Source organism: Physella acuta, unplaced genomic scaffold (genome assembly GCF_028476545.2).
Source record: "Physella acuta isolate Inbredline_101_S28 unplaced genomic scaffold, ASM2847654v3 ptg001715l, whole genome shotgun sequence".
Lineage (NCBI taxonomy): Eukaryota > Metazoa > Mollusca > Gastropoda > Physidae > Physella > Physella acuta.
The window spans coordinates 200001-219244 of NW_026733227.1; the positions used below are offsets into that span (position 1 = coordinate 200001).

The window sequence follows — 19244 nt, forward strand, 5'->3', positions numbered from 1 at the left end:
ACGCCACTGAGAACGGTCCTTCTTAGTCTCCAACTCTCTCATCCACTGACGTTAACTACGCCGCTCTAGTGTCATGTAATATCGATTCCACGCACACAGGGCAGCATACTATGTAGGCTACTTCTTTTCAACGTGCGTCGTTAACGCAAGCAGCAAAAAGAAAGAGGCACACACGTTTATTTTTGCTGCGAGAGGCCTTGACATTCTACATAATAAACCAGGATTTCGTCATTTTTAAGTCGGGAGTGGTGGAAGAGATTCGCTCTAGGTTTGTTAATTTTCGTTGCTCATGATTGTGTATTGTATTTTGTACTACATCAAACGTTAGATTGTTGACCAGTTAATTTGATATATTAATAAAACTTGCGATCCTACTTTATCTACACAATAGTGCTATTAGTGCCATGTTAGAATCAGTATGCCTGTTTTAATTTAGGCTAATGTGCTTCGACATTGCGTCACCATTTGATTGTAAAAACGTAAATGAAACTTTTTAGTAGATTCGTATATTTTAAAATAATATAAAAATACACATTTTACAATTGCATTGTGCAATACTATTATAAAGTTTACTTTTAGCTATGTTATTCAGTTCAATTTTAATCTAGTCATTTTAAGTAAATGTGTATGAGTTGACCTACACTGCGGTCGTGGCTAGGGGTGATTGTGACCGTAAAAATGGTGTCACCCGTTTAGAATGAAGTGGTAAAAAATAGGGTAGACGTTTACAGGGTATTACAATCGAAATGTTTTATTTCATGCATGACTCTAGTAGGCGTATATATAGGCATAAACAAATATATCTATATATATATAATATATCTATATATATATATATATATATATATATATATATATATATATATATATATATATATATATATATATATATATATATATAGGCCTATATATATATATATAGGCCTATATATATATATATATATATAGGCCTATATATATATATATATATATATATATATATATATATATATATATATATATATATATATATATATATATAGGCCTATATATATATATATAGGCCTATATATATATATATATATATATATATACAGTGGCGTAGCGAGGTCGGGTGTCACCCGGTGCGGCACTTAATGGTGTCACCCCCCAGAGGCGTAGCGACCCATCCCGGGGACAAACTTTCAAATTTTCGATTTTGCACCCCCCCCCCCCCTCAAATTTTTCGATTTGCACCCCCCCCTCAAATTTTTCTCTATATATTTTGCTATTTTTTGCCTTGGTGTCACCCCCTAAATGGTGTCAACGGTGCGGTCCGCACCCCCCCCCTCGCTACGCCTCTGTATATATATATATATATATATATATATATATATATATAGAGAGAGAGAGAGAGAGAGAGAGAGAGAGAGATAGGGGGGGTGGTGAGACAAAGGATTTACCTAAAGATAACTAAGCTATAGTCCCAAAATCATTTTCATCAAACCCTGGTGGACATTTTGTTGCCAAATTTTAACAAGTATTGATGATTTACTTTGCTTTTTTAAAACCTGTTGTTTAGAATGCTACTATAGTTTGGTAACAGTTTAGCTACTTAATATATTGATGTGTCATTGTTGTTCGCTATCCCCAGTTTGACTATGGCACACGAAGGCGAATCTCAGGTTCTCAAAGAGAACAAGGAAGATACGGACTGGTCAAAAGGTAGTTTTCTAATCTTATGTTATTTTACTAATTAATGTTTGTGATTCATAAGTACATTTACTAGATCATTTTCATCAGATTTTTTAAAAACTCCAATATTTTTTTGCTTCAAGTGTTTGGCCCAGAACAGTGGAATCACTATTCCAGTAACACTCGGTGCGGCATATACTACACGTATGCCCCACCGCCGCCCCTGCCCCCCCTCCCCGGCGAAAATTGTCACCCCCATGCCGGATGGCGTCCCCCTGTGTCTTTAAGACGATAGCATTAATATAAATAAGTTATTAAACCTATGATAAAGGCAGACTTTCTGATAAAATTTGAATGATGTCTATCCGCTTCCCTTATGACCCTACTAGCACAGTAGAGATACAATTTTGGAATGAATGGACATTTATAAATAATTTCTGTTTAATTAACTGTCACTAGTGAATTTATTATTTAGTAATGCCACAAAATGCTGTAAAATCTGCCAAATAATTTACTTGTACATTGATGACATTTGTTACTGAAACAAATCCTAGATGAAAAAAATAAGCGATTTTTTCCACATCACCCAACAGCTTATTAGTAACACATTCTTATACTTATACCTGATAAAATGTCACATCATTATATTCATTCAAATTGCAGCAACCCCTAGACAGAGGCGTAGCGAGGGGGGGGGGTGCGGACCGCACCTGGTGACACCATTTAGGGGGTGACACCAAGGCAAAAAATAGCAAAATATATATATAGAAAAACTTGAGGGGGGGGGGGTGCAAATCGAAAATTTGAAAGTTTGTCCCCGGGAAGGGTCACTACACCTCTGGGGGTTGACACCATTAAGTGCCGCACCGAGTGACACCCGACCTTGCTACGCCACTGCCCCTAGAATAACCTATATATTTTCAAAAGTTAATTGTCAAGGTATCTTGATCTGTTAAATTGTTTGGAGGTTGTAATTGCATGTTACTCGGGCGGTAGTTACGAGATGGCAGTTGAATATACAGAAAAATTGAAATACAAATGTGCTTTTGAATCTAAGATTGTAGTGATAGCGATTGGTTGTAAATCATACTTGAACTATCAGAAAAAAGTTAATTAAAGCTATAATTAGTTTTCAATCCAGCGGCGGAACCTAAAAAGGGCTCCAAAAAAAATATTAATGTTTGTAAAGGTTTCTTGTGTTCGTTTTATTATCATAATATAATGTATTTTTACTTGCTCCTATACAGAATATAGAGGGAGTATTGTAATCGTGCACAAAAATCACATGACATTTTGTCCGTTTTCATAGTTTTACACCTGATTACGTCATCATATACAGAGTATAGGGGACTTATTTTAATCGGTCAAAAATTATAAATGCGTATTTATCAAAATTTCGGTGTTATATGCGTAATCGAGTCGGAAAAACTGGGCTTTGCCATTCTGTCCGTATGTCTGTGTGTGTATGTGTGTGTATATCTATGAACACGATAGCTTGAGTACCGTTACAGCTAGGTTGATGAAATTTCAAATACAAGTATTATATAAAATTTGTAGTTCTGTATCAGCTTTTCAGCTATTTCCGGCAACCGGAAGTGGAACTTATTCTACTTTTGGTTTTTCAAAAGCATATAACTTGATTACTGTTTCAGATAGATAAACGAAATTTCACATGTAAGTAAACGATTTAATTATCTGCCTTATGGCATATTTTGAGTAATTTCCATTGACTGAAAGTAGTAATTTACGCAATTTCCGATTTCTCAAAAAAAAAAAAAAAAAACGAATGTGAATTTATAAAGCACTAATAATATTTCGCACTATTATACACAGATTGTTTGGCGTTCACTTTGTGCGCAATTCTTTTTTATATGAGATTCTATTCTATTTTAAAAAGTAATGATTTAAAAATCATGTCTATATCCCTAGGTGCCATCCATCGTAGTGTTATATAAGAACTAGCTGCATACCCGTGCTCCGCCACGGTGAATCTTTTTTAAATGTACCAACTAGGGAACAAAACTAAACAAACATAAAAGAAAACACAAAAACAAAAGAAAAAACAAACACAACTCAACCCCAGTGTAAACGCAAACGCAAACGCAAAAAAAAAAACATTTACAAAAGCACAAACGCAACACACAAACACAAACGAAAAAACAAACACAACACAATGTGAACACAAATGCAAACGCAAAAAAAAAAAAAAACAACTCAAAACATAAACACAACTTAAAAGCAGACATAAACACATAGTGCTCACAGTCTAGCCCGGGGTACTAAATCGCACCCGGCCATGGCGCCGGCGGAACCGCCTGATTCAACTTAGTAAACGGCTATAATACCCCAACTTATCCATAAAATAAACTAAGGGCAATAATTAAAATATACGTATTTTACCTGCCACGGTGCATTTTATCAATCCATGCTAATTATAATATTCTAACAATAATGTCCTCTTCCACGTCCGCAGAATTTGCATTCACATTTTTTTTTACTAGCTTGAGTTGAATTTCTTTTTTAATTACCTCTCTTGGCTAAATTATAAAAGATTTTAATTAATTAGTTATTTTACCCTACTGTTATTAAAAATGTATCCAATTTTTCTTTAATCTAAGCAAAAGTAATATTTGACATTGAACCGTTTAAAATGTTTTAGCAATATGCGCGTGTTTAATATTTTATTCACACGCGCGAAAGAGTAAAAAAAAGTGCAAACTATACCACAAAAAATTAGTCGATATATAAATAAACCCTACCCATACATATAATAAGACACTGCGAGGCCCATACCTATAATAAGACGCTTCGATGCAAGTTAAAAGCACGACATGCGGTGTGTTTACTTTTATGGTTCCAAAATATATAACGATGACGGACTGACACGCTACCAGCAGCGTTATATATAAGAATATTCGAGAAAGTTTAGGGGAGATCACTCCCGGTTTATTTCTGTTCCTTTTTATATGTCTTCGGTATTCTTTTTAAATAAACCGGGAGTGATCTCCCCTAAACTTTCTCGAATATTCTTATATAAAACAACCGGGGATGGGAACTCGGGATATAGTTATGATTTTTAATCCATTTTAAATACATAAGCTTTTTAAAATAAAATAGAATCTCATAGAAAAAAGTATTGCACACCAAGCGAACGCCGAATAAAGATGTTCATAATGGTGCGCAATATTATTAGTACTTTATAAATTTAGATGCGTTTTTGAGAAATCGGAAATAGCGTAAATTAGTACTTCCCGTCAACGGAAATTACTCAAAATTTAACAGAAGGTAGAGAATTAGATCTTTTACTTATATCTGAAATATCATTTATCTATCTGAAATAGTACTCAAGTTATAGGCTTTTGAAAAATTCAAAGTAGAAAAAGTACCACTTCCAGTTATCGGAAATCGCTCAAAAGTTGATACGGATCTACGATTTTGATAAAATACTTATATATGAAATTTCATCAACCTAGCTATAACGGTACTCAAGTAATCGTGTTTTTACACACACACACACACACACACACACACACACACACACACACACACACACACACACACACACACACACACACAGAGAGAGAGAGAGAGAGAGAGAGAGAGACACACACACACACAGACATAATTACAAGATTGCAAAATTATGTTTTTCCGTATCAGTGAGGTGTAAGACGTCGAGATTTGTAAAAAAAAATCTCGATTTTTACTTTCTCGTATAAACGAAGTATAAAGTATTGTAATCGTGCAAAACAATCTCTTGAAATTTTAACAATTTTCACCGTAATACACCTCAGTCCTTCATCACATCCGAAGTATAGAGGACTTATTTTAATCGGGCAAAAATTATCAATCCAGATTTATCAAAATTAAGAGGTTTTATGCGTAATCCATTCTGAAAAACAGGGCTTTGCAATCCTGTCCGTATGTCTGTGTGTCTGTCTGTCTGTGTGTAAACACGATTACTTGAGTACCGTTACAGCTAGGTTGATGAAATTTCATATATAAGTATTTTATCAAAATCGTAGATCCGTATCAACTTTTGAGCGATTTCCGATAACCGGAAGCGGTACTTTTTCTACTTTGAATTTTTCAAATGCCTATAACTTGAGTACTATTTCAGATAGATAAATGAAATTTCACTTGTCAGTAAAAGATCTAATTTTCTACCTTCTGTTAAATTTTGAGTAATTTCCGTTGACCGGAAGTAGTAATTTACGCTACTTCCGATTTCTCAAAAAACGAATGTAAATTTTTAAAGTACTAATAATATTGCGCACTATTATGCACTTTTTTATTTGGCGTTCACTGGGTGTGCAATTCTTTTGTCTACGAGATTTTATTCTATTTTTAAAACTTTAAGTATTTAAAATGGATTAAAAATCATGTCTATAGCCCGAGTTCCCATCCCCTGTTGTTTTATATAAGAATATTCGAGAAAGTTTAGGGGAGATCACTCCCGGTTTATTTTTTTGCACGATTACAATACTTTCTCTATACTACGTATATACGAGAAAGTAAAAAATAATTATTAAGAGAAGTATTTGTTTTAAAATATGCTTTGTGCACAAATATAATTTAAAATCACAACATTAGCGTCGGCAAGGTAAAAAGACTGTTTTGAAAGCATTTTGTTTTCAAATCTGTAATAATTTTCTTGATTTCTTCGTAAACTTTTCAGCTTAGCATTGTTATTCGGACCCATAATGCTCAAAACTGATCTGGATGCTAAGTTTAAAAGCGGAGACCTCAAAACTCCTTCATAAAAACTTGAATAAAAACAATAAAAAAATCAAAAAATTCCTCTTTGACTACTTAAATGAGTGTTATTGACACATTTTCAACTATTTTAAGAAATGGTATTTACTTTCCCCCATTCGAGTATTTAAAAATGTTTTGGGTCACCTATGAAACTTTTTAAAGGGCTGTCAGGGGTCCCCTTGTTCGAATCTTTTACAAGAATATGAGCCCCTTATTTGACTATATTAATGTGCCATTCTAAATAATTATTTAAAGGGGCTTAGTGTCCCCACCCCAATTGGATTATTTTTTTAAAAAGCAAAAAGTCATAGAAGTAGTTTGAATGTTTGCTGTATCTTTCACACTACTGTTCATTTACTTATTTTTTCAACGCAACAGTTAGGAACAATCACCGTTCTTCTAGATCTATTTTTTTAATACTTTTTTTTTTTTTTACAAAACCACTATCATAATGGAAAAAAACTTTTGTAAAACATATTTTGTCGGAAATAGGGCCCCCTCTATCCCCGCATTACGGAATTTGACGCTATTTCAACCCCTTATTCAACCGTATTTAATCAATAATCGCGTGTGACCTCAGCGGCACATAACGAATAGCAGACAAGGTTACAAGGATTTTTTTTGTTCAGCGAAGGTGAAGGTTGCACTGGTCGAAGTAAACACACTCAGTGTTTGAAGGAGACAGCTAATTTTTTAAAGATGTAATTGACCTAAATATTATAATTCACACACTCAGCACAAACTAAACGTCACTCTCTCGTGTTTCGCCCATTACGGTATTTTAGGGTGACCCCCGTGCTATTTTATTATTTCTAACTATATAAAACATTGTTTTGAAATAATAATTTTGCAACTTTTCGTACTGGTTTCAACCCCTAAATGGTGTCGCCTGGTGCGGACTGCAACCCTCCCAGCTCCCGCTTAGTAACGTTACTGTTACCAATATACAATTAATAAATGAACTCGTCTGAGTTTTACGATACGGCTCCGATCATTATTATTTACACTAGCGTACCCGTCGCGCGTTGCTGCGACCGAAGAAGAAAGAAAACTTAATGTTTTCTTTTTCTCCTAGCAATGTCATAATTGATTCTTAGAAGACAGTTCGTAAAACAGTAAACAAAAAAATAAAATAAGCCGGGAGTGATCTCCCCTAAACTTTCTCGAATATTCTTATATAAAAAAACAAGGGATGGCAACTCGGGTCATAGACGTGATTTTTAATCCATTTCAAATACTTAAACTTTTTAAAATAAAATAAAATCTCGTAGAAAAAAGCATTGCACACCAACTGAACGCCACATAAAATGTGCATACTGGTGCGGAATATTATTAGTACTTTATAAATTTTTTGAGAAATCGGAAATAACGTAAATTACTACTTCCTGTCAACGGAAATTACTCAAAATTTGATAGAAGGCAGAGAATCAAATCTTTTACTTACACGTGAAATTTCATTTATCTATCTGAAATAGTACTCAATATAGGCTTTTGAAAAATTCAAAGTAGAAAAAGTTCAACTTCCGGTTATCGGAAATCGCTCAAAAGTTGATATGGATCTATGATTTTAATAAAATATTTATACGTATATATGAAATTTCATCAACCTAGCTGTAACGGTACTCAAGTTATCGTGTTTACAGACACACACACAGACATACGGACAAGATTGCAAAACTGTTTTTCCGACTCAGGGAGCTGTAAAAAATCTCGATTTTTTTTTGCACTATTACAAGATTTTCTGTATACTTCGTATATAAGAGAAAGTTAAAAAGAATACGTATATTGACAAGGTTTCTGTCGATTCGCATATTTCACAAAAGAACATAAAGAAAATATTGCATATGTGGACATCGTTAAAATTTCGCTGTCCATTGTCATATGTTATTCTCTGTTAGAGTGTTGTAATAAAAGTGATAAATATTTATAATGGTAGAGTGAATTCAATCAATTAATTGCATTTATGGTGTAGGAGGTAATTTGAAAGGAAATAGCTGTCATGCTAACATTGCTATCAGAGTTTTTTCCAGGGATCCCTTCATGTGCTGCCCCCCCCCCCCCCCAAGAAAGTCTACCGCACCCCCCTCCCCACTCCGAACGAAATGGAATTTATATAGAAAACATACTTTTACCAGTGTCCCCCCCCCCCGAAAATATCAAGCCCCCCCCCCCCCGAGAGAAAAAAAGTCTGGAAGAAACACTGATTTCTAATTAAAGTTTTGTTTAATTATTTAAACAACCATACAATGAAGAAGAATGTATAACTCAAGGGTATTTAGGGTCATTTGAAAAACGTTCTAGTTTGGTTAGATATGCCCTACCGTAGCTTGACTCTACCTACTCTATTGTTTAAGCAAACAAAACAGTAAGAAAGCTTGACACACTTCTTAGACGTGTTATATCTCTCGATGGCCGATACGGCGTTCACCCCTGATAAACTCACATACACTTTAATTTTTGTCTCTACACAATTTTTTTTAAACAAATGTTAAATAATCACGTGTTGCAACTTTAAAATTAGATAGATAATATTTCCGACATTTAAAACTTTTAGGTTACCGGTCACCCTTTATTAAAAATATTGCGAGTCAAAAAAAATATTGCGAGTCAACAATTTGAAGAAACTGAACCTACGGAAGTACTTACATCATTACCCCCTTTGTTGCTTATTATGAAACCACACCACCCAACACTAAACCAGTGGCGGAACTAGAAAAAAAGGGCCACCTTACAAAAAACATTTCTGCCACCCCCCATATATATATACTAGCCGTCCCGGCCAGGCCCTGCTCTGGCTTCTGTGAAAAACCTTTCTGTTAAAGACCATTACCTGTGTGTTTAGTAATCATCATAAACCCGGCATTGCCCACCCAAACCACAACCAACCAAAACCAAAACAACAAAACGCAAACATAACGCTAACACAATTACAAATACAAACGAAAACAAAAACTTAACAACAAACACAACCACACCCACAAACACCAATACAAACACAAAGAAAAAACAAACAAAAAAGCAAACGAAAACAAAAACCTAACAACAAACCCAACCACAAACACCAATACCAACAAAAAAAAATCAACGAAAAAAGCAAACGAAAACAAACCAAATCCAAACGCAAAACCAACCAAAAACACAAATACAAACCCAAACAAAAAAAACACAAACAAAAACGAAAAAAGAAAGAACAAAAACGAACCAAATTAAAACGCAACCACTAACGCAAACCCACCTAAACACAAAGAAAACACTAACGCGAACATAAACGCCCGGGGCGGAATCCCCTGTTTTAGCTTAATGAACGACTATAGTACCCCAACTTATTCACAGTCTTTTGCACTCACTTAAACGAACGCGCCTGTTTCAATTTAATAAACAATTTTAATACTCCAAGCTTATCCGTAAAATACCTACAACATTTGCACTTGATCAATCCCCGCTAATTATGTAATTATTTTTTTTCCCAACACCAAAACAAAGTAATTAAAAAGTAAATTATTTTCACGGAATGCAATGGTTTTATAAAGGGAAGTAATTGTGTTTTTCCTAATTTATCAAAGGGAAGTAAGTGCTACAGGACTAAATAAAGACATAATTAGAATTTTTGTAAAAGATGATATTTTTTTAAAAACTTGTGTTTAATGAACATGCCGACAATTATTACTATAATTTGAAAAATGAAAATTATTTCCCAACACTTTTAATAGTAATTTTTTAGCTCATAAATTTAGACAAATGCGCACGATAATTTTCTAACACTTAAATTCGTACAATTCCAACGACATACAAATGCATTACATACAGAACTGAGCTTTATATATTAGATAGATATATATATATATATATATATATATATATATATATATATATATATATATATATAATCACAGAATACAAACATGATAATCATTCCTGGCCTGATCAGGTTTCGACAAAAAAAAAGTCTTTTTTTCTGTATACGAGAAAGTAAAAAGGGAGAGCGATTAATTCGAGTTACTAATGAGGACCGCAGGGCAATTGGTAGTAGAAGAATGATTTCATTCTGAACTTTCGCACGCAGATCCTCAGTCACTCGAACATGTAAATTCAACAGGTTCTATATCCCATGATTGATATTCGCTTACATGGCCACAAGTCAAAGAATCTGGCAACCAACACATTCTTCAGCCCTGATATAATCACGATATCTTCAGAAAGTCAGCTATAGCACACACATAGTCAGGATAATATTTACCAGCCGCGTTTGAACCTGTCTCTAGAAACTTGCTTTATTCCTGATACCTTTTTCCTGCACTTCGTTGAATCTCTCCTGCTTTCCTCCAGCGCTGTCGCATCGCAACACATGTGATGTGGATGAAGTTGCTTTCATGCCTATTGATCTTAGTACCACATAGCCGTGATATTACAGGAAAACCATCAATATCCTGCCATAGAAAATAGGAATTACCCTGCTTTCTGGTTTCTATAAAGAAGTAGCTGCTGTTGTTTTTTTCTTGCTATTGTAGACAGTCCATTCAGTTCCATCCTCAAATGCGCCACTAGGCATATTTAATACCGTCAATTTTAACGTATCAACGTAAAGCTGCAGAGATTTGAGGGCGCGATCGAGAAAATAATTTAATTAAAAGATGCTATTATCCTAATATATAATAGACCAAGTGCGCACTTCTCTCTCTGTCCGCAAAATATGTTCACAGGCTATCAGAAATATACGGAAAACTTGATACGGACTTTTGTTGAAAATAATGTTAGATGTTTTACATGTATAAACACAATTTTATTTAAAGAAGAAAAATAAAAAATAAAGGCATATTCGAACGTAGAAAAACAATTTTAATCATGCAACCGAAAAGTGTTTATAGTTGTGACAAGAACGCGATGCAACAATGACGTCACAGGCCAAATGTTTACACTAAGGAAAGATCACAAAACTAATGACGTCATCTTCCGAGTTTAGAATATAAAGAAATGATTTATTTCATTCAAATATGATTTATATCTACGTAGGCCTGCGCTATGAAATGTATACAATATAATTTTCTCGGCCTAAAAATTTACTTTATCTATTAGGATTCTAGATCTAGAGATTCTATATGATGTAGATCTAGATGATATAGATCTACGGAAAAACTACACTTAGACATATCTAGATCTAAACACTACCTAGATCTAGAATCTATTCCAATAATAAATTTATATACTAAGCTATTTCAGGACTTAATTATTTTATTGAAATATTTGTTTAGCTATGCAATTGGCAAATTTGTGATAAAATGTAATTTGAAAGATTATGGCTTATTCGCGTAATTTAAGTTTCTCAACTAACTCTTTTATTCTCCATAAACATTATAGTGTCTAAATAGCTGAGATGATAGTGTAATTGATACCATTCGGTTGGTACGGGTGCGAGACACACAAAGTCAATCTTTAAAAAAAATTCAAATTTTTTAAATATGTGAATGATAAAGTTGCCTATCGGGACTTGGCGGGACACGGGGCGGATGAAGTAGAGTTCACCTGTTTTTGAAAGGATAGTGTGGTAAGTCCCATGCTCTGCCGAAATAGGTGTTTTTAAAAGACAAAAACAACATAACTACAATTGAACAGCCGGGTCTTTAACGAAATCTTTTGTCTCTTAATTTTAAGTCTCTTAATCAGCGAGTGCATTTAATATGGTATTGTATTGACTAATACTGTATATAATTTGGTTTTTATTCTTTAATAGGTATTGTTAATCTGTTTTATTTTAAACAAGTATAAACATAGACAGTACATAAAACAAAACCCCTTTTTCATAATCTTAAGAATGTTTCATTCCAATGCTCATGATCAATAAAATGTTTATTTTCCTAAGTTTCCGATAATGAATTTTTTTAAAAGCTGAATTACAATTCATTTCATTATTCACTTTCCGTAGGTAGGCCTATACACATTTTCTTCAGGCATCTCTACAGTTTCTTCCCCTTTCACCTCCGAACGAAATTGAAAAGAAGTAATTCATACAAAAATATAGAAAAAAAAACAGTATCCGCTACCCCCCCCCCCCCTACGCACACACAACCCACACACCCTCCTCTGTAAGTTTTAAACACCGCTACTGGGAGATGAATATCTTATAAAAAAACCGGGTGGCCTTTTGTAAAGAGAAGAGAGCTAAAAGTCACCAGAATAGCCCGTGTAACGGTACCGATGGCTAGTATTATATATATATATATATAGGCCGACTGTAGGCTATCACCCTAAATATAGCCTACATCATATATAACCAGTTTATTGCACTTTATATTAAATCTTTTAATTGGAGTACCTTTTGATTGTCAGATAACGTTCTGTGATGATCTGGGTTTGATTTAAAACTTGTCACATAATTTTTTTTGCCGTCGAGACATTTCTATAGATGATAACACCACTTAATATGAACTTCAGATAAGAAATTCAAACAACTTATTGTAAGGATTTGTTGCTTATCTTTTTACATATCAACTTCGGACTGTACTCTGCACTTTGCACTTTAACCATCTCAGTAGCGTAGCGGGGGGGGGGGGGGGGGGAGGGGACATATGTCACCGGGCGCCATATTAGGGGGCGTCAAAATGGGTTGGAAAAAATAAATTGAAAGGTTGAGGGGAGTGCAAATCGAAATCTTGAGGGGGGGGGGGGGGGTTGCAAATCGAAAAGTTTGTCCCCAGGCGCCGGGAAGGGTCGCTACGCCTCTGAACCATCACAGTATTTTTGCTTTCTCTTGAAATTTAAGTATTATGCTGATCAAAACACATAAATAAAAATTTAATAGTTTTTCCACAATAATTTATTTCAGTTATCTATCTATCTATCTATCTATCTATCTATCTATCTATCTATCTATCTATCTATCTATCTATCTATCTATCTATCTATCTATCTACCTACCTACCTACCTACCTACCTACCTACCTACCTACCTACCTACCTACCTACCTACCTACCTACCTACCGATCGATCGATCGATTTATAATATATATATATATATATATATATATATATATATATATATATATATATATATATATATATATATATATATATATATATAATGTTGCTATATTTCTATTTAAATATTTTCAATTAATACCCTTTTTAGTTCCATTTTGGACATCACAGAGGTTTCTTACTGCAATAGTCACATTTTGGGGTTTTGCAGTATTATATCTCCAGCGTGTCAACCTTAGTATTGCTATGGTGTGCATGATTAAAACGGAAAACAAAACCTTGGATGGTAATTTCAGGTATACAAACTATTATGAAACATGTAGATCTAGATCTAGGCTCCATGTAATATTTTTATCACTAGATCTAGATCTAGATCTAATACTATTAAATACAGATTTAGAATCTAGATCTAGATCTATTTATTTTCTAGACTATTAAAATACGCTTTTCTTTATAGTTATTTAAATAGTAGTCTCTATAATTTATTTTCTACTTTTTAGTGCATTAGTACATAAAAGCTTGTTACGTTTTTTATGAAATTTTTTTGAATAGCCTAGGCTTAGGCCAATTATAATAATTAATGATAATTATTAATTATTTAATTAATAATATAATATATATTTTTTACTTTTTCTAATTAAAACATATTCATAACAAATAAGTAGATCTAGATCTAGGCCTCAAGGCCTATTCTATCAACTAGACTATCTATAATGATTCTAATCTTAGTGGTTTCCTAACATTTTTGTGTGTTTTGGTTTTGTTTATAAATAATACAATTAAAATAAATTAAAATTAATAAAATACGCTCAACTGGAGATGAACGTGAAGCGGCGAATAAAATGTACGCTAAAGAGTTTTACCATTCCTGTCATATGAAATATTTAAATTTTTAAATTAAAACTGGACTAGACAACTTAGACATAGGATATAGATTCTAGACTCTATTAACTATTAGTATTACTGTTAGCCACATTAGCATATCAACTATTTTTATATTTTCACTTGTACTATTTTTTTTCAACGCCAGTTTCCTCAGCAATGAATCTGCAAACATTATCACAACTCCTTCTCCAGTAATCGGTGACAGTAATTACTGTGATTCATTAGGACTTAAATCTACAACTGATAATGTAAGTGTTTTATTTTTAGGTTTAATTTTCTACATTAAATGTTGTATTTGAATGGTAGCCTATAGATCTAGATCTAGATTCTAGATCTATTACAGAGCAGACTCTTGCTAAAAAAAACTGAATTGCTTGGCTATTTTTTTTTACCTTTTTAGCTGAAAATTAGAAAAAATGGTTGTAAGATAATCTTTTAAGTTTTATAAATGAATTCTGCAGACTGGAGAATTTACTTGGAGTAAAGAATTACAAGGTCTTCTTTTGGGCTCATTTTTCTGGGGTTATTTAGTACTTCAGGTAAAACAGATTTTATATTCAGTCATTTCTTATTATCTAAAGCAATTAATTATGTTAAGTTAAAAATTTTAAAAGTAATTATTACTTTTATTAAAGTATTAAAGTAACAATGTTACTATTTGTTACTAACATAAACTTTAAACAGTGAAAAAGGAATTCCCAATGAATATTTAGGCCTATAAAATTTGTATTTTAATATTGCCAAAATGGCTTCATGTTAACTATTGAAAAATAATTTTTAAAAACCTATTAGGCCTATAAATATTATAAATCATAAATCTAGGTTCCAGGAGGAATGTTAAGTGAACGTTATGGACCAAGGAGAGTTGTAATGTACACTATGATGCCAGCTGCTGTCCTTGGACTTATATCCCCTGTTTCTGCAAGAGTCAGCCCTTATTTTTTTCTGGTTATCAGGGTTTTAATTGGAGTTGGTGAGGTATGTATGTGTTTTATAAAAAAAAAAAGTATTTTTAATGGCCCCCTTTAGTAAATCAAACAAGTCCTTGCTTCTGCTGATTCATTCACTTTATATTATTAAATTAAATGTAGACTACAGAAGATTTAAAGATAGGCTACAGGCTTGCAGTGGCGTAGCTACCGTAAAGCTAGCATAAGCAAGGCATAGGGGCCCAGGGCACTTAGGGGCCCTTTTCCCTCTTCAAAAAAATGTAAACTTTTACATTGGAATTTTAGTATTCGTTTGATATAAATAATTTAAAGAAGAAAATGAATATCCAGTTTCTTTTCTATTGTAGAAATAATTAAAAGTTCCACAAGGCCCCTTTCTTACTTAACAATATAAGTATTGGGGTTCAGTAGGGGGTGGGGGCTAGAACAGGGCCCATCCATAATTATATCACTACAGGCGTTGCAGCATGGTCGTGCAAGCAGTTGAGAGAATTAGCCTATAAATAACTTAATAAGCTTGAGTAATGCGGTGCAGTTTACCACTCAGAGTTTCTCAGCGGCTATCTTTGCACCTGGGATCCGTTGATTGAGTGTCCGGGTCAGCGTTACTATTTAATTCAGCTGTCAAATTGCACGGGAGCATCAGTCGGCACAACAGCCATCATGTAACACCGTGCGATCTTGGCTTTGCCATGAGCACTACGTCAGCTATATTCGTTTTAATGTGCGCCATACACTAGGGATACGTTGGCATACTAAAACCGATCACTAAATTGAAAGAAAGTTTCCTCCAGCACTTCAGCAGTAGTAATGGTTGGACGCCCGATTTACCCAGCGGCTACCAGAGTGCACAAGATCCGTTGATTGCGTGTTCTTTAGAGTCATGGTTACTACTTGTTTCAACTGTCAAACGCTTAGTGGCAGCTTTCGACTACCTACGGTAGTGTAACCAGTCACTCCCGCGATGCCCCTGACACCTCACTATTACAGAGGATGATAAAAACTCAATGCTTTCAAGGGTGTCTGAGCGGTAGTGTGGACCTACCCACGTCCCCACAAAAAAGATCAGACAAACAGTAGCAGTGGCGTTTTTTATTTTATTTTAGCTAGACCTAGATTTATCTCAGTTTTAGAAAGTAACGTCACTAAAAGTACACAATTGGTATCGCATTTATGAAACACAATTTGTTTGCGTTACCCTGGTATGTGGGACTATATCGCAGCAATGCGGGCGGGTACGCTAGTTAGTATAAACATTCTTTAACATTCCTCTGTGATCGGGAAACATTCCTCTGTGATCGGGAAGGAGATTTTGATGCCTATGATGAAATTTTTAAATTTCATTATTTGCTCTTTATGATGATGCTATTTGTTATGAAACACATTGTAAATAAGCCCCTTGAGTCACTAGTTTGGCCATCTTAAGAATCTAACAAACACAAGCAGCTAAAGTAGATCTTAGTGTATGTATTAATCATTTAAAAAAATTAAAAGCATGAAAAAAAAACAGATTTATATAAATCATGCGCAATTATTTTTTAAAATTGTGTTTAGTGGCGTCACCAGGTCGATTTTTATTCTAAGCGTTAACTTAAGGTGTCACACCATCGTCACAACCAATTTTGCATCTTTGGTGGGGTGTTACCCCGTCTCACTTATCTTTTATTAGTTTAGCTGGATACAACTTAGTTTTGACAGTACATTTTACAATGTTTTGACATGGTGTCACGCCTAAATGTTGTCATCAAATGTGGACCACATTATGACGCTGCTGTGTTTACTTAAAAAAAAACAACATATTAACTCTAAGCCTGTAACATTTTTACAAAACTACCAAATAATATAGTATAAATACACAATCAGGACTTAAAAATATAAAATGTACAAAATGTTTCTATTATTTAAAATCCTCCATCATAAGTAGCAGTTGATTTCTTGGTTTAACTCCATTTTAGCCTGACTGCTGATGAAGGGGCCCACTGATAATTTTTGCATAGGGGCCCGAAAAGCCTAGCTACGCCACTGCATGCCACTGATATATATGTATATAATTTTAGAAAATGTTTGATTTTTTTTTCAGTTGCAGTATAGTGTAGTTGACAAAGAATGTAAGCACTGGTGTTTAGCTTCTGGCAAATATCTGCTTCTTTTCCAATTCATTCATGCTCTATTGGTTGTTTGTTTAATGTCTGGAAACATTTGACTAGCATAGCAAGGCCACACAACCTTGAAGGATTAATATGTAGATTTTCTACACAAACAGAATTTAGGCAACACTCAGCACAAAAACTACACTATAGGTTTTAACTAGAAGATATAATTTGTCGGAATAACGCTAACAAAAAGTTTCCGACTCAAAATCACATTATCTAAACATTCTCACTCATCATGCTTTTCTCACCAGTCCTTCTGCTAACTTCATTGCTCATTGACACAAATCCTAGCTCTTAATAACCCTGCCTATAATTCAGTAATTCCTGTGTAAATGTGATTCTAGCCTGTCAGCTACACCCACCCCACATTCTGAATCTGACTCCCAGTCTTCAATTAGTTGTTGCCGCTGTGTCCAAGCATCCAGCAACCTTCCATCCTCAATATGGTATAAGGACGTTCAAGCCACAATCCTTCTGTAGTCTCTTATGTACAATGTACGGTTCCATTAGACTAACTTGGTTACATGTATTTATGTATGTGAGCACACACACACACACACACACATATATATATATATATATATATATATATGAAACCAATGCTACTATTGGCATGAATTGAATCAGCATTACTATAAACTATAAACAACATGAATGATGGATTCCTGGGAGATTTTGGGAGCAATTTAAAAAAATGCAAGTACTCTGACGTTTGTAGTAGATCATCTCAACAGAAAAAAACAAATTAGATCAACATTGAGCTTTTAGAATTAATGCTGGTTCGCTTCAAATCAAATCGCTGGATCAAATCGCGTGGTCGAGTCGGTAAAGCTCATGGTTGCTAAACCGAAAAGTCTCGAGTTCGAACCCTCGGGCAGATGAGGCTCGTTAGCTGGGGACAGCCACTCGTCTAGGAGAGACAACTCCAAAATTAAACAACTGCTGCCTTGTAGTTTGTTCTTGGTTGGACAAAGGCTATGGAAGCAAATCCAAAAAGAAAAGCAGGCTGAAATCGGAGTCAATGGCCTCAATGGCGCATAACCAGTTGACACGTAACGCTTAATTGTGTTGGAGGCGTGGTCGAGTCGGCAAAAAGCTCATGGTTAATAAATTCGAACAAAGTCTCGAGTTCAAACCCACTGGCAGATAAATCTCGATCCCCTTCAATACTAATAATTAAGAACGAAGAAGAAGAAGAAGAAAACCAAACATTTGTCATTGTGGAGTAATAACTTGACAGAGCTCAAGGACAAGCTAAAATAGTTGGAGGTCCAGTAAAACATGCACGTTTCGCTGCACAACTGGACAGCTCTACAAGAAATACCGCGAGTTGAGGCATTATTATGTGACTAACGGTATAGTCTTCCAGAATATACACCTAATCTTAATCAAATAAAAAATTGAAATAAAAATGTTAGTGGCTCTTTAAAAACTGGAAAATTTTGTAAATTGTAACTTTTGGCTCTTCCATCTCAAAAGGTTGCCGACCCCTGGTATATCCTATTAGCTAGATCAGTTTATTTTTTTAATGGTACATAATCACTGAATAAATACTTCCTTTCATCTTAGAGTGCACTATATCCAGCAGCTCAAGCATTGTTTGCTCGGTGGTCACCTCCTTCAGAAAGAAGCAGATTGGTGGGTGTTTCACTTTCAGGTAGTAAATTGCTGTTTTATGACTGAGTGTATCACTTTAATAGCTGAAAACATTTTTATTTAGGTTTAAAAAAAAACATAAAATTAGTTCAATAAAAATTGGATTTCAAATGTTTAAGGAGTTATCATATTAAAGTACCAAATACAAAGTAGTAAAAATGACTATTTTTACTTAAACTGAAAGCCTACATTACTCTAGCAAATTAAACTCTTTAA

The 19244-nt window shown here is 34.1% G+C and overlaps 1 protein-coding gene across 3 annotated transcripts in view; it reads left to right on the forward strand.

The window, feature by feature from the left end:
• Positions 1–19244, forward strand: part of LOC131930089 (sialin) — a 45450-nt gene that overhangs the window by 18406 nt on the left and 7800 nt on the right. Inside the window, exons 1-7 of one of the 3 annotated variants that reach the window (XM_059286447.1) lie at positions 113–268; positions 1613–1683; positions 13536–13680; positions 14415–14517; positions 14731–14808; positions 15092–15247; positions 18942–19029. In XM_059286447.1, coding sequence (XP_059142430.1) covers positions 1620–1683; positions 13536–13680; positions 14415–14517; positions 14731–14808; positions 15092–15247; positions 18942–19029 — 634 coding nt within the window. In that variant the 5' untranslated portion in view covers positions 113–268; positions 1613–1619. Of the gene's footprint in view, positions 1–112; positions 269–330; positions 480–1612; positions 1684–13535; positions 13681–14414; positions 14518–14730; positions 14809–15091; positions 15248–18941; positions 19030–19244 lie in introns of those variants that run through there. The other 2 variants (XM_059286448.1, XM_059286449.1) reach the window with 2 other exon arrangements.